Source organism: Opisthocomus hoazin, chromosome 20 (genome assembly GCF_030867145.1).
Source record: "Opisthocomus hoazin isolate bOpiHoa1 chromosome 20, bOpiHoa1.hap1, whole genome shotgun sequence".
NCBI classification, from domain to species: domain Eukaryota; kingdom Metazoa; phylum Chordata; class Aves; order Opisthocomiformes; family Opisthocomidae; genus Opisthocomus; species Opisthocomus hoazin.
Genome location: NC_134433.1, coordinates 5,938,165 through 5,954,776, shown reverse-complemented (window position 1 = coordinate 5,954,776; position 16,612 = coordinate 5,938,165). Strand labels below are relative to the sequence as shown.

Sequence of the window (16,612 nt, the reverse complement as noted above, 5' to 3'; positions counted from 1 at the left end):
GCTCAGCTCACCCTCCCCAAACCCACATGGTGCAAGGATCATGGGGCCCCAAGAGAGCCCCTGGCTGAGCCCTCTCTGCTGCCCTGGGAGCGCAGCTCTGTGTGAAGCAGCATCACCCAGCAGTGCTGGAGATGCAGGACCTTAGGCCAACCATAGTCTGCAAAAAAAACAGCCTAATTTTAACTCCTTTCATTTGGAGAGTGAATAATCTGAGCCAGATTGGCACCAGCCTTAGGAACTGCAGTGATTTCAGCCTGTGCACCCTCCACTGCGGTGGCTGCTCTGGCACCGAGGGCTCACAAAGCATTTTATGAACTCTCTGCCTGGCTCCGCTGAGCTTTGCTGCACACCCTCTGTTCCTGGACACATCCCTGACATCAAGTGCCAGAGCAGAGAAGTCAAGGTGGTTGAGCTCTCACCGTGCCTCGCCAGGAGCATCGCTGTACTGGCACAGCCCTCGCCAGCCAAGCTCGCCGCAGCCCTGCGCAGCACCCACCTCCTGAGAGCATCACGGTCACCCAGGGGGATTTGCACCCCTTTGTTTTCACAGGCAGGCAGGCAGGAGCTAAGTCTGACTTCAAAGGGTTTGTACTGATCCTCTTTGACGTCGCCAAAGCCAGTCAAGCTGGAAAAGCAGCGCTTCCCTGCTGGGCTCCCATGCCGTGCCCTGTACCCATCAGGCTGGAGGCTGCAGCCACAGGGTCCTGCGAAAGCTGACAACTGCTGCATATGGTGCTGGTTGCCACCTCGTTTAGCTCCAGGAACAGTAAATCCAACACTAGATGCAGCTGCCCATCCTCCTACCTCCTCTCTGCCTCCAAACTCTGCCCTCTGCCCCCTCCGCTCCCTCCCACCCAGCACCCATCCTGCCCAGTCCCGCTGCGGTACAGCCGGCCCCGCGTTACTCCCCTGCCACTCCTCCTCTCCTCCTGCCTTCCCCAGCTCCGGCTTTCTGGGAAACCACCCAGGGCAAATCCTAAGAGGGAGCATCCTTGCACAGCCCATTTATATGAAAGCCTGGCCATTGCACCTATTTCTTCTCTCAGCTAGGGCAGGGACGGTCTCAGGACCCTCGACTGGGCAAGGGAAACTGGGAAAGAAAGCTTTCCAGCCAGAGGGAGAGGACGGCCAGGTCTATTTAATTCCCAGTATTACTACCATCTGCCTCCCTCATCTGGACTCGCACCCTGCGAAGTGACTTCTCGCTGTGCCAAGCCAGCGGCCCCGGCCTCGGGAAGATAAATGCTCTTTCTCGTAAGCAGGGGCGAGAGGACAGGGACCGCAAACACCGTCCCCAGAGCACGGCAGCGCAGGCTCGGGATGAGCAGCTGCGGCGATGGCCGCTGCCCAGGAGCGCAGCGGGACCGGGATGCTGTCTGGTGCCGCCGAGCAGATGCCCCAACAGCCAAACAGAGGCCAGGAGCACCAACCCTGACACCGCATTGCTTTGAATGGCATTTGAAAAAAATACACTCAATAGAGCCAGGTCAAACCCTCTCCAGATCACCGAGTCTTTCTCCCTGTCACTTTTGCAGCAGCATTATCCTTCTGTGCCAGTCCCCACCCCCACCCCCCCCCGCGTGTCACCAAAGGCTCGTTGGTGACCACCAGCACAGTGGCACGGGGACTGAAGAGCCAAAGCAAACCCCCTGCTCACAGGGAGCACAATCCACAAATGATGCTCGACCCAGAGCTCTTGCAGCACCCCAGGTAGTGGCAGACTTATTGCTCTCCTCCCCCTTCACAAGTATCACTGCTGTTAGGTAAACTGAGGGACAAAAAGATCAGTGATGGCTAAAACATGACAGTGAAGAACTACAAATAGATATACGTACAGAGAAGAAGAAGTGCAGATATCTAACTCCTAAACCTCATTATTTAGGGGGAAAACCTCTTTCTGACATTCCTCTGTAAAGATGCAGTGCTGAACAGAGGCTTTTTGCAGATGTTTGCACTTTGGTGAGGTGGCTGCTCCGATGGAGGCGAGGGAATTGATTCAGGCTTGCTTCTGGTTTGCTGTAACTTGATTAGAGCCGACGTGCTGAAAGACACAGTGAACTAACACAGCCCGGCTAAAATATCGGTCTCCACGACTTGGAGGGACACCTGACAGTCCGCACCATCGTGGCCACAAAAGGGCACATGCACAGCATACAGAGCATCACGATAACCTCCAGATCCTTAAGTACTTAAAATCACTGTCGTTACAGGAGGAACCTGCGAAGCCTAATGCTGACTAACTATAAGACACTGCTCTGAGACCGGAGCCCTGGCAGCGCTCACGAGACCCTCAGGTCCATCCTGCTCCTGCGCTTTGCAACCATCCATGCCAGCACTCGGGTCTGCGCTGCTGGCATTCACCTTCCAACTCGCTCTAATGGCAGCTTGTCCGGGCCCTGTTCAAGCCACGCATCAGCCCCTGAGCCCAGTGCTGACAAGGAGTCCCCAGGGAATTCAATACATAGCGAGCCATTCGGCGGCACTCAGTGCCACGGAGGGGATGTCTAACGCAGCTGAAACGCCGGCCAGAGTCCAGGTTCATGCCTCTGTCCGTGCAGTTAACGTGAAGAAATGGCTTGTCAGGGTAATTTTCAGTTGGAGACCAGCTGCTTGACTCTCAGAGCTGCTGTGGCTTCTGCAGAGCTGAAGTTTCCCCAGTGCCTGGCCCCGTGCCTTGGGAAGGAGCCGGACAGCTGAGACGCTTCCCAACTGATTCAAAAAAGCAGCACCATCACTTCCATTTCTGGGGCAGGAAAGCTGTTCCCAGGCTGCTTTGGACAGAAAGCTCTGTTCCCATGGCACCGCCAGCCCCAAAAGCCACAGACCTGGGTCAGAAATTACCCTTTGCCAGGTAAAGATGCTCCAGACAGACTAACTGCATCTCAAACAAGCTTACTCGGAGCTGGGTCAGCAAGAAAAGATGTGCTCAGAGGTGGCCACCCGGCTGGCTGTGCAGACAGCGTCCAGCACACCGAAACCCCGCTGTACCCACAGCTCTCCTATGCCTTGATCTTGAAAACGGGAGAGACAGGGGCATTCAGTCTCCTTTGCTTTCAATCCCAGGATGCGTGCTATGTCCTTCTGGATCTGGGCTGCAGTGACCCTACCCCGGCCCTCGTCCTCCCATGAACAGCTAAAAGCCACTGCCTAGAGAGTGCATCTGCAGAGCAACCAGGTAGCAGGCAAGGATGAGACCCCTGAGTCCACACAGCAACACTTCTTAGAATAGAAGTGACTTGCTAAAGCCAGGGTTTTAAGGCAAGGGACTGAAGGAACTTGTAAAATTAATGACCCAGCCTAGAAGTTTGCATAAAAAATTAAAAATCCATATTAAAATTTGTATAAACGTGTCGCAGCAAGATTTAAATGCCTCTTAAAGCATGTTTAGCTCTTGATCTGAATTTGCTCCGTTCCCGTGGCCCGAGGCGACGCAGGCAGTGAGTTATCAGCTCGCTCCACCGAGAGCCTGGCTCGCAGGCGAACGGGCAGCGTCTGAAACGGCTGCAAGGAGCACCAGCCCGGCACCGAGGCCTCGGCAGCATCCCCGCAGCAAGAGACAAAACCAGCAGATCTGGAAGGAGCCGAATGAAGACACAGTCTGCAGTCCTCTCCCCAAAACCATCTTCTTCCTGCTTGAAGAGGCTCCTTCTCCACTACAACAAGCCAGAAACCCTCAAGCCTCTGACCAAGGATATCTGAATATCCACCACCACCAACTCGCTTGCTCACCAGCCAGTTCCCATAACTATGTCAGCATAGCTGGAGTTCAGACAATCTCTTTAATTGTTGTCCAGATGGTGTCCCTGTAATTCTAATTTGTTGGCAGCCATTCTCATTTTATTTATACCCTCTTGCTGTAAAAACTCTTTACTCCGAGACGATGCTGATGTCCTGTGTTTTGGGGGCAGGGACTCCAGGTGACACTTCTCCCCTTGGCAGAGGGGGTGGGGGGCAGGGGGAACAAGGCCTCTGCAAGACCTTCCCGAGGCTGCACCCAGAAAAACATCTAGCCCCCTGGGTAATTAACTTGCCAAAGAATCTTGGAATCACAGAATAGCTTGGGCTGGAAGGGACCTTTAAAGGCCATCTAGTCCAATCCCCCTGCACTAAGCAGGGATGTCTTCAACCACATCAGGTTGCTCAGAGCCCCGTCCAGCCTGGCCTTGAATGTTTCCAGGGATGGGACATCGACCACCTCTCTGGGCAACCCAGGCCAGCGCTTCACCACCCTCAGAACTGGCACCTTGTGTAGGGCTTGCTCTGTAAAGTATCAGAGGGTGGAAACACTTGCTGTTCTGGAGTTATTCCCTCAATTCATAGCTTTCTGCCACCTTCCTCCAGAGGATCTCTAGTGCTGGAGAAAACCCAGTGCTGATCTTCAAGCCCTAACGGTCCCACGGGCAATGCAGCAGCTAAAACCCGCAAGGCAAGGTCTTGCTCTCTGGGGAAACTCAGAGGAGCCAGACCTCCCTGTGCTCAGCCACTTCAGGTGTCCAAACGTTGTTGTTGCCTGTTTGGGGTGGGAAGTGCTAATTTCAGCGAAAGCAGGTTTCCTGGAGGCCAAGAGTGAAAGGGCAGCGATGCTGGGGCTGGATGGACGGACATCTGTCTGTCTGTGGCACACAGGACTGCTCTGTGCAAGGCGAGGGAAAGCTTCCCAAAGCCAGCGCAGGGGAGCTGAGCCCTTCCAGACGCACGGCAGCGGGGCAGGGACCTCGCATCTGCCGGCTGCTGCAGTCAGCGCTGGCATCTGGAGACTACTGATGAGGCTGGGGCAGACCACGGCGAATTATAACTACAATATATTCAATATACAATTCTCCCTCAGTGAAGTCCCTTGAACCTCGTCAAAGCTAGCTGGCCTGCAGCCTGGGACAGGTAGTCACACCAGCAACTCCTCTCCTCCGCTGGATACGCACCGCCTGGAGCCACTGTGCACCTTGCAATAAGATAATACTCTGCAGAATATTAATACTGCACCAGTTTTTAGGATTTTTAAATGGAGACTGCCTCATACTTGAAACTATGGAGTCCCAAGGAAACCCACACTATAATTAAAATACGTAACCGGAAAATTAGCAGAAGGAGCTCAGCAGAAGTGAGAGATACAGCTGCTTCTGTCCACAGAAGAATCTGCATAGTGATGCCGCAGTTTTACATTCAGAGACACGAAACACTATTAAAGCCCAATATAAGACATAAATTATTCCATTTCCAGCCATGATCACTCACAGTGGAGTCACTGTGGATAAACCTCTCTTCAAAAAGAACTCTGCAGAAGAGAAAATGAGCTTTATACAGTTTCATCCACTTAATTAACAGGCGCTTGCAGTGCTTACTCTGAAGCACGGTCTTGGAGACCCAGGCACAAACCCACATGCCGGCCATCAGAGCATCCCAGTGTGGCCAAACCCCAGCGCACACTCCCCCTTGCTGTGTCTCCCATCCCAGGTGAATTATCCTTGCAACTCCTTCCTCTCCAGCAGGATGCTCTTTTGTCCTTATTTCTCTCTCTTTCCACTTTTCCAAGCGTTTTTTCCTTCCTATGGACAAAAAGCCCAGCAGAGCAGACTCAGCCCTGTTGCTGCTACATGAGTCAGTCAAGTGACTAATGCCTCTCCCCCCTGGGTTTCTCTCCTAGAGCACACTGCTCCTCCAAAACCCCGTTTGATTTCACCTGGGACACCAAGGGTAATCCGCCTCAGCTGCCAGCACGGCTCAGCCAGCTGGCTTTGAGGCAGGAGGGAATCTGCCTGCCCCTTTGCCTTCTGCACCCATCAGCAGGATTAAAATCTCTGCAAGCAAACAAGCAGACCCACAGCAAAATCAACACCTGGAGAGAGATATGAGGAGTCGCACAGCAGCCCTGACTCTCCAGCAAGCAATGGACTGTTTTATCAAGCCTTTCTGATAACACAAGGGTGAACTACAATCTGGATCAGTCACAACCTTCATGGCTCATGGGGTTTCTGCTAAATAACAACCCCCAAACGAGCCTGCACAACCACAATGCTCTGCAGCATCATGGTTCCTCCCTTCTCAGGTCTTACAACATCCAAGGACCATCATACCAGACATGCACAAGAGGGTAAACGTCCCTGATTTTGGCCTTGTTTTCAGAGGCAGGGCTAGGACAGCATGGCTGTGGTTGCGACGTGGGACTACTTTACCCAGTCCCTCTCCCCAGTAGGAGCCAGCGTGCCACCAGCCCCATGACCAGCCACCTTGTACTGCTGGGACTCCAGGACCAGCTTCAGCCCCAGAGCATCTTCACCCGCTTGTCACAGTCTGCATTACTGGCATGCAGGAGACAACTGTTAATTTAAAATCCATGTGGGCATCATTTAACCGTGCCCTTTAAATTATTTCAAGAGCTGTCTCCCAGTATACTCTGAAGCTGCTCACAGTTGACTTTTACACAGGAGCCCAGGAAAGAGTGACCCAGTTAAGAGCTTCTGCAGGTGACAGAAGCGGGGTTGCTGGAAAGAAGCAGAAACCAGGTAAAGCATGTCCTGCAACGTAGCGTATAATCTATAATCACAGAAAAGTGCTGCGGTGAGGGAAGTCCCCAGAACCTGAACTCTACCACACCCCGAGGTCCTGCAGCCAGCAGCTTTGCCCCCATTTCAGTTCAGGCAGGCAAAACCACGCACTGGCACTTCCACTCCAGATCTCAACCTTAAGGGCTGCATCATGCCAGCCAGGCTGATAGCTACAACCACCAAAAAAAAAAAAAAAAAAAAAAAAAATACATCTCCTAGCCTAGAAAAAAACTTGTAGGTACCACAGATCCCACCTGGGGCAGGGGCTACATGTTTAAGCACCAGACGCCAATAGCTGTCCTCCTGCCATGCCACAGTGTTTCCCCCTGCACCAGTACTGCTGATTTCGAATGAATCTGGGTCAGGTAAGGATTTATCACGATGTCTTCCTGGACAAATGGCTGCTGCTGCAGTTCACATTTGGGTTTTCTCTGCAAGGCACCAACTAGCATGCATTTCACAGACACTTTCTACTTATAATGCATGTGCCTCCCTTCAGGTGATATTTGTCAGATTCCTACCATGGAAATGTTTTTACCTCCTGACAATACCCTTTAGATAGTGCCTATGGAGGTGGATGACTCAAGCTTGACATGATGATTTCCATCCACCATTTTTTATTAAAAATACTCCTGGTGGTTCAGAATGTGAAGACAGAAGCTGGTTTTAAAAGCGGTGTGGAAACGACAGAGTTATGCACAAACTGTGCCACAATTTTATGTCAACCAACAATAGCCAGAAAATCTATATGTAAAACAGTTCCTCCCAGCCTTAATTTATACTCTCATGCATAGAAACCGCTAAGCATATGGGAATAACATCCAAGAGCCCACCGTACTTCGCGGTCCCCACGAGACAGGTTATGGATGGCCTGCCACTTTCAACTTTGTCATTTACTTGATGTCATAAGTTAAATATTGCCTAATATAGCTCTCTGTGAGTTAATTCCCTTTGGACGGTGACAGCTTCTAAAAACCCTCACGCTACTACAGAACCGCAAATAGCAAACACCGCTGCTAGGAATAGATGAGGCATCAGCAGAGTGACCCACTATCACTCCATCCTCCTTCCTTGATGCCAGCATAGTATTTAAAGCAGGATGGAAAAAAACAGAGCGGAGTTAAAGTCGACAGATGGTTGATGCAAGTCGGAAAAGTTTTCACAGGAGAAAAATAACCAGTCGGAGCAGAGGCAGAGCAGCACCCTAGGCACGCCACTCTGTGTTCATCCAAAAACCTGGACTCCTTCCCCTTTATGTTACTTGAAATCAAAAATATTTTTCATTTCCTGATCTCCATATCATCCTTCATCCACCGCCCACGGGCTGCAAACACGGAGTGTTCGTCAGTACTCACTGCCGGGACGCGCAGGGGGAGACCGGCTGCGTTCCAGCCAGGCTGCGTAGCGCCTTCGCCCTGCAGCACCCCAGAGCCCACGCTTGCAGAAATCCTTCCCAAAGTCAACTATGTTGAAGCACGCAATGCTAGACACAAAAAAAAAAAAAGAAAGAAAAAAAAAAACCTGCTGGAAAAACCGCGACCGATCAGGCACTTGTCAGGAGCCTTGAGCGCAGAGGAGCGTTATAGAAAATTCCCACCGACTTCCCCAGCTCCAAACCTTTAATAATTTAATATGTGCGACTGGATTTTCTCAATAGACTGAAACTCCCTCGGGACCAAAATCGCATTGAAAAAGAAACCAAGGAGAATTTGGCATCCCTTTCCCAGCCTCTAAGATTAAATGCAAATATCTTATTGGCATCGAGCTATCACAGCTTGATGTATCCACAAAGCTCCCGTACACTGACATTAACTTCTCAAGGAAGAACATTTTGTTACTCACTCTGGGATAGTTTATGCTTAAAGGCAGAAAGACTATTTCTGCTTTGCGTCTGGGCAGCGAACAATCGTACCTTCACCAATCACCAGGACACCCGGGCACTTCTCTAGTATTAGTGGCAAAGGACAGTCAGGTAGTGACTGCCAACCTAATATTACAGATCATTTTCAGTGGCTAGGCTGTATTGTGGTAGCTGGCACACAGAAAAGTATCTCCAGCTTCTTATGTTGCTCTGGCTTTAGTGGACACAAATCAATTTTGCACCACTTCTTTGTTTGCAGGTGGAAAAAAATGGCCTGAGGTTGAGCTCTACTCTGCTCGGCTAAGAACTGGGGCATATCTTCATGGCAAAGACATAAAGCCCTCAAAAATAGGTGTTTGTAAAGCAAAAGGCTGCCAGAAAAAAAGGATAACTAAATTCTAACAAGAAGCCCATGCTTAGCAGCCAGAGAATAAATGGATGATTAGTTAAAGAGCTCTAACCATTCTGCTGAAGAACAAGGGGGATACCCTGTGTGAAAGGAGATGAATGAACTCTGCTGCTCTCCAATTCAACAGGCACCGACCACATTAAATGCATGCAGCTCTCGCATTAGCAGCGACTCGGCCGCTGCTTGCTCAGAAGACGGCTCCTCTACACCTAATTCACTTCATTTGCTGTTAATTAGCGGAGATGATCCATGGCCACTTTGCTGGTTTCTCCTCCGGGAAGGTGGGTCTGGCCGTGGGGCTGTGTCCGGCTGCCTCCCGCAGCCGCTGCTCCTGCCCCGGAGCTGCTGGTGGGAAGGGGATGCTGAGAGGGCTCGCGAAGCCTGCAGACCGCCCGACGTGGCTCGGGCTGACAACGGGGAAACACGGGAAGGATGGAAATGAGACTGGGCTTCCTTCCCATGTCCAGCCACGGACCGTTTCCACGCAAACAGCAGGGGAACAAATCAAGGACAAGTTTCCCTTGTGCAACGGGATGGCCCCAGCAGTGGGTTGCAGCCCTGATGGCACTTGAATCAGCTCTTTGACAGTTGTCTCCAAATCTCAAAGGCAGTTACAGCAGACGTGCTGTAATCAGGGTAGGCATCACAGAAAACCCCTTGCTCTCTGCATTTGAAACAAACTGCAAAACCTCACCCAACGTCCTCCTATCTGCTCAGCCAACCCCTGTCATCCTGAATAGGGACAACAGCCAAGCTTTACCTTGCAACATCATTTGTCATCTATAGGATGCACAGAAGCTAAGCCAGTGCAGTTCTGCTCACCAATTCCAATCTTCAAGCAAAGCTCCTGTAACCCAGGAGAAAAGCCCAGAAGATGCCTCTGTGGTCCTTGTGTTCCTGGGGTCTTAGCCAAGCTGCACTGAAAATGGTTTCTCACGTTGCATCTCTCACCTGATCTGTGTTCAGCACATTGTGTTCAGCTCATCGGGAAGAAGGGAAGCAGTTACAAACACTCAGAAAACACTGTTTGTACTTAAGTTAATTTACAGCTCACTAAACCAAACCCAAAGGCCCTGAATTGAAAAGGCTTGAAAGCTAAGGTCTGATTCACCATAGCACAGGTGAAAAGGGGGAGGGTGGGCAGAAACACTGGCCTTCTGTTTTGCCAAAAATCCTCCAACCTGTCCTGAAAGGATCATTTCCACCTTGCACCATGCCCTTGCTCATTTCCTCATCAAGTTCTCTGTCGAGACCACTGATTATGACTGTGGCTGGTACCAAATGTCCACTGGGAAGCAAACCAAGAGCTTCAATTCGTTCCGCAGCCCTCAAAGACCAGCTGTCAACAATATTAACTTTTGCTTAGAAATGACCCTCGTGAGCCACAAATTGCCTAGGAAAGAGACATTCCCATCATGAACCAGACTGGGTGTCTACCTGGCCTCACATCCCGTCTGCGGGGCAGAAAGGATCAGCAGCAACCAGCTCCTAGGGAGGAAATTATGGGATCCTACAGGCAGCAGATGTGGACAACCTTCCTGATAGCCTTTGCCAGCCTGAGGCGGGTCTGTGCTCCCAACCACTGACCTGGAAAAGGGAATTTTAAAGCTCTTTCCAGCTTCTTAAGCCACAATCCACCTCCGCACATCTTGTTATATTGAGACACAGAGAGAAACTTCATTTTTGACAGGCCACAAAGCACATGAGAAGACTTGCTAGGAAGACAGATTCCGCTCTGCAGGTTCCCAGGAAAGGCTAAAGACATCTTTATAAAAAGATATTAGCCTAACTTATTCTCTTGCAAAATTTTTCCCGTAAAAAGCAGCCTTACTCTTTCAAAAAGCTGCCTTATTTCTCGGCAGCAGGACAAAATCTGAGGCTAAAATCAGCCTACAGCTCTCAACAGGTAGGGGACTTTTTCTTTGTCCCTGATCTGCCGAGCCATCCCACTTCTGACCTGCTTTTTGCTCCTTGCTTCACGGGGAGAATACCTCTGATTATCGCATGACAACACTGCAGAGGAGGTGAAAACGAGCCTTCCCCCTTTCCCAGCCCCCTTTGGAAAACCGCAAGGACGTTGCTCACCATCCAGCTCCTCCACGGAGATGTTCGCTAGCTGTTCACTGTCGCTGCCAGCAGAGAGTGAGCGGTTCAGGTAGTTGCCTTTGTACAACAATCCAGCTGTTACATGGTGGAATGGCATCTTCTCCCTGGGCACAAGAGAAAAGGGAAGAGAAAAGCTTATTTTAATTATTTGTCTTTGTTCTATCTGAGTAGTACAATAGCCTGGCTTGAAAGCGCAGCTGGACCAAAGCATCCGACGGTGGGGAATGCGCACCGAAGTTGGGTGCGTGACTGATGGATTGCAGATTTTATCGAGCGTCGAAGACGGGAGCTGAGCAAACAAACAAAAAAGCGGCAGCTTCTTCTTGATGCTGAACAAGAGTTAGCAGGGATGGAACAGCGGTGCCTCAGGAAAATAGGAGTCTCCACCACTCACACTGCAGTTTTCAGCCTAGAGATTTGCTATTTGATATTAATTATATAGTGCATAGTGGTCTACATTGATGTGTAATTAAAAAGTCATAGGATCCAGCAGCATGACTTTCAAAGCCATGCAAGGATCTGGACACCAGCTCTCAGACCCCGCTCTGGAGCATCCAGACCCCTAAGATGGTTCATTGCCCCCCTGCCCAGAGCATCCGTGCTCAGCGAGTCGCACGTCGCACCGGTGCCTCCGCTCCAGACGCCAGTGGCCCTCGCTGAAAAAAGAAAACGCACATTCGCGCAGTGCCCAACAAAGAACATTTTCATCTCACAAATATGACAGCTAAGGAAAAATATTGCTCAATGGGAGGCTGTAGCAGGAAAGTGTTTGCAAACTTAGCAGGTATAAACACCGCAGCCTAGTGAAGGGCAGCCATCTGCACAGACAAAAGTGGAAATTACTGTCAGCAGCACTTACACATTGATTTAGGATACACAAGAAAGAGGCAAGTTTGCCAAAGTCAATTGAAATATTAAGAGGAAGATTTGTCATACCCTTGGCTGGTTTCAATCAGTGCGGCCCCATCACGGGCCTATTGCATTTTATACTGTGTATTTCCAGCAGATACAAAGCAGCAGAGTCAACAGAGCCACCCAGACATCAGCCGAGGATCTGGCCCGGGGTCTCCGCAGGGGCTGGAAGGTGGCCAGGACATGCTGGGCAGTATGGTTTGGAATGGATCATTAAAACAAATTTATATGGCGACTTTGGCAGATTTCACTCACACCAGTGGGGGACATAGTCCCTTGGAAACAAACTCCAAGGGCATTCTCCCTTCAGCCACGCCGGGACATCGGATTGCTTTGCCGTAAAGAGATAAGTGCCACCTACTGAATCGTTCTCCAGCCAACACTGCAATTACAAGGATGATCTGGCTCTTACTCAGCCATATGTTCTTACCACAGTCAATAAAACAAATATATATATACATATATATGCATTAATTTCGTAACAAATGCCTTCTTGCCTCGCTGAGTTACTAAAAGCTTTAATAGACTCACTGAGAGCAAACGAACCTCGAGACACCAGAAAAGGAAAGAAGAAAAGCCATGAGGTTTCTCTTGCACTGCTTAGCATGTACTTAGAATTTCTCTTGCAGTAATTATGTAAATAAATCCTAATCGTAATTTTAAGTATTTTTATTTGGGAGCCGGTTTCTTCAGCAGCACATTAGAAACCGTAAACAAGGTTTTCTTTTTCATTAAGCATATCTGTAATTTCCCAACACTTGCCAATTAATGTTACTTCATTCTGATATATTGCTCACTTTACATATTGCTCACTGACATATTGCTCTGGTCTAAGACAGGAATTTTACCTACCCACAGGGAGATACACAGGTGATGCCAGCTTTGATATCGCTCTAGGTCCCGACAAGCAGGGCTGGAGAGATGCTTCCAGCCCTTTGCACCATCTCCATCAGCTTCCAGTCCCACCACAGAGCATTCAGACAGCAGTCAATCCATGTTTTCTCTCGACAGTCACACGCCCAGTGTAAAAGCAATGATACCGATTTTCAAAACCCTACCAAGTTTAGGATGTTTAAATCTAATGCCTGCGAAGGCCGAGGCGGAGCTGCGGGGTGAGCTGGCACTGAAAGGCAGCGCGCGATGAGCCCATGGGGCTGGGGGCTGGTGCCAGCACCCGCCTGCCCTGGCCCCTGGGCGAAGGGGGCTCAGCCCCTCGCACCCCCCGAGCTCACCCGCAGTCGGAGTCACAGCAAGGCATGGACTTAGGGGCATCACTTCCCAAGCCTTTGCTTCTACGACCACTACAAAAAATGATAATGCATCTCCCCTGAGGGCTGAAGTGCTCAAAATCAGCTCCCACCTGGGATTCTGTAATGCGTTTTAGTATGGAGGGGAACCATGATATCCTAGACCGAGAAATCCTGGATTTAATTCTACCAGCTAGGTATATTATTACTTTTTAAATTGCAATATTATTCAACGGAAACCCTGCAAAGCTGCTAGAATTCAGCAGCTCAGCCTGCCTCTAGTTTTCATATGAGATGCTAGAAACCAGACCAGCGGCAGCTCCTGCGCCAGATGTCCACACCGGGACGTGCAGCCACGCTTCAGGAGCACCCAGCACCTTGCAGACGGGAGACGCTGTCAGAACTGAGCCCGCACGGGAGGAGAAGGCAGCAAAAAGGGGCATTGCAAAGCACGGGCTGTGGGAGAGCTCGTAAAGCAAAGCACCACATTTTGCAAAGCACCCTGTGTTGGAACTCCTAAAAAGTGTAACGGAAATCTGTAGCTGCCCGATGCCTGTCTGGGAGCAAGAAGTCTGCCCTAGCACAGCCTGCTCAGTCCAGGCTCATTCTGGATTTAGCCAAAACATCCATGTTAGAAACATGGTAGCCTTAAGGTTGCTCCTTCCAGCACCAGCTGAGACCCTGGGTAAACTCAATCCACGAGTGAGCCGGTGCTGACAGGATCCACCCCACACCACGGTGATGCCCTTCCCGGGCGCTCAGGCAGCAGCAGAAGCTGGTGCCAGAGCACAGGGTGCCGACAGCTTTCTGTCACTGCGACGCGTGAAACCTGCAGCGTTGTGCACCCACCTCCTCCGGATGGGAACGGGGAAGACGCCCCGGCTCTCGCCCCATTTTACGAGCTGCACCATAAGCCTCCGAGCAGGTAGCTAGCAGTGAGCTTTGCTCTCCGTCTCCGAGCAGACGAGACAGACAGATTTTCCACCGAGCAACTTGCAAACTGAAAGCAGATTTCAAAGGCATAGTGGGATTTTGGAGCAATGAATCCTCCTCGAATAATATCATGAAAACATTGACATTTAACCAAAAAGCCCTCAAAGAACCCATAAACATGTGTATGGAAACCTTGCCAAGGTTTCAGTCTCTGCGCCAAGCTCAGCAGCAGGTTACATCCCCCGTAACGCCCGGCAGCGGCACTGCCAGCCTCACTCCTTCCTTTCAGCACAACCACATTGGTGAAATTTAGAAGATGTTCGTAAGCAATTTGCCATCAGGAAAAAAAGGCAGTTCCACGATGCTCACATGTCTACGCTCGCTCTGGTTGGCATTCTTCACCAGCTCTTGTGATCTGTTTTTTAAAAAGGCTTTTAGACCCAATTGAAAATCCACACAGCTATTAAACTGGAAGGTTTAACTTACGTATCAGTCAACGAGATGCAACCAGGATCAATTTGTATTGATCCTGGATGTCCCTTGGTAGCTACCAATTTGGAAAAGATTTCTTGCTAACCTTGCTCCTACGTGCAGCACAAAATGATGTCCAAGAGTCAACCCCGGTCTTGCAGCCTCGGGCACAGAACACCCAAGCTCATCTGCATTGCCTGGGTGTTACGCCTGGCCAGGAGCTCGCGTTCAGCTGCAATGTGGTGGAGCCCAGCTACTGCCCAGCAGGTTGTATGGGACCTGGGCTAACAGGTCCCCATCCTGGACACCAACCGGCCCCGCAGGCACTACCCCACGGGTGTTAAACGGACCAGGCAGAAATGATGCTGGTGGAGAAACATGGGGAGATGGTAAAATTGAGACCTCGATCTCTCCCACAAATCTGGCTGAGAGTGAGCAGAGGGTCCAGGCTGATAGTATGGGAAAACACACATACATGGGTGGATGAGCACACGTGTAGTACAGCAGTGTAAGCTTCAGCTTCTTAAGAAACCAAGCTAAAAAAATACTGGAATACATAGAAAATCCATGAAGCAACCAGATGGTAGGGAAACTGGAACAGGAGCTGTAAAGTCCCCAGCTTGTTCTAAAACCCTTTAAAAATTCAGCAAATGAAGTAACAGTATTAAAGATGCTTCTCACTGGGCAGAGCAACATTATAATATCTAAGGCAAATAAGAGCAGCGACTTCCAAAAAAATTACCTTGTTCTCCCCAGAGCTGAACGATTGCCGTTCTCTTTTCAGGTAGGCTGTGTCATCTCTAGCTGGATCCAAACGGAGGAGCAGAGCAAATAGACCCCTGAGTATTACCTGGGAAATTCCTGGGCTATTTGATCCTCCGCACTCTGGGCATGAGACATCAGCCAGGGGACACAACCAACTTTCCAAAGAGCCTTTATTGCTATTCTGGTACATTTTCCTTTCATTGCTGCCCACGCAAGAGGCCCTTCCCTCTCTCTGACAGAGGCAGTAACAGCCGAGGGTCGTGGTTACTCCGTGCTGTTGGGCGTGGGAGCGACGGAGCTGGACTAAATCCCCGCTTCTGGGTTTGTAGCCAATATAGACAAGGGAAGACAAGTCAAGCTTTTTTTTACAGACACATGGCCTTGGCAAAATTCTTCTGCTAGGAAGAGCACTAAGTCACTTCGTCCCTATCACCTGCGTTCGCTGCTGCTAACAATAGCTTTCGGGACTTTTTTAAAAAATTATTTATTTATTTAGCACAAACACTTGGCACCTCAAATGCAATATGAGCCCAAGCTACCAGAGGAAAACCTGAAGGGCCCAGAGAGTCTCCTTGTGGCACTGGGAGGAACTCTGAGGAGGCAGAGAAGGGGAGCGCATCGAGAGCTCTGTAATGAGGTGTGAGGGTTTAAGCTGCAGCAATAAAACGCTGAAGTCTTGTTTAATCAGTCTCAACTCAGGTGCGTAAAGAGACACAGGAAGGAAAGCGTGCTCAGGCAGATGGCTCTTTCTGTAGCTAGAAAATCAATACAAGTGGGTCTTGGAAGTGTGCCTTGGGATTGAGAAAAATAAGGTCTGGTGCATAGGGAGCCTTAAAAGAAAGCCTGAAAATAGATCCTCCCAGGGAGGAAAATTTTCGAGGAAGTTTGTATTTTCTGACTATTGATACCAATAAAGCCAAATCCCCCAAAACACATGGAAAGGCACATTTGGGCTATATATAAACAGATCTATTGCAGGAAGAGAAAGACAAAAGCCTCCCCGCTCCCAGCCCGCCGCTGCAGCCGGCACAGCGCAGTAAACACACCGGACCATTTCTGGGTGCCAAATTTCCTCAGGCTGTAACGCGAAGTCACTGGGCTGTGAGCGCAAGCGAGCCCTAAAGCTTCCTCTGAAAGGGTTTTTTCTTTTACTTCTGGAAAACAGTTGTACTCCCACTTTCTGAGAGTGGGGCTGCGTATCAGAAGCCAGACCCAGCATTTACACACACGATTCTTTGAGCAAATTAATCCATTCAGATTAATTCTGTACCTTTTACAAGGATGTATGGACTGCAAACACGAGACCTTTCATCTACAGTGCACACACACACACACACACGTGCCATTCGCTGTGCATTTGCTGGTG

The 16,612-nt window shown here is 50.0% G+C and overlaps 1 protein-coding gene across 2 annotated transcripts in view; it reads right to left on the bottom strand.

Annotated features, from left to right (window-relative positions):
- Positions 1–16,612, bottom strand: part of CALN1 (calneuron 1) — a 128,313-nt gene that overhangs the window by 101,907 nt on the left and 9,794 nt on the right. For both annotated transcript variants that reach the window (XM_075440452.1, XM_075440451.1), the window contains one exon: positions 10,898–11,022. In XM_075440452.1, coding sequence (XP_075296567.1) covers positions 10,898–11,015 — 118 coding nt within the window. In that variant the 5' untranslated portion in view covers positions 11,016–11,022. The remainder of the gene's footprint in view (positions 1–10,897; positions 11,023–16,612) is intronic.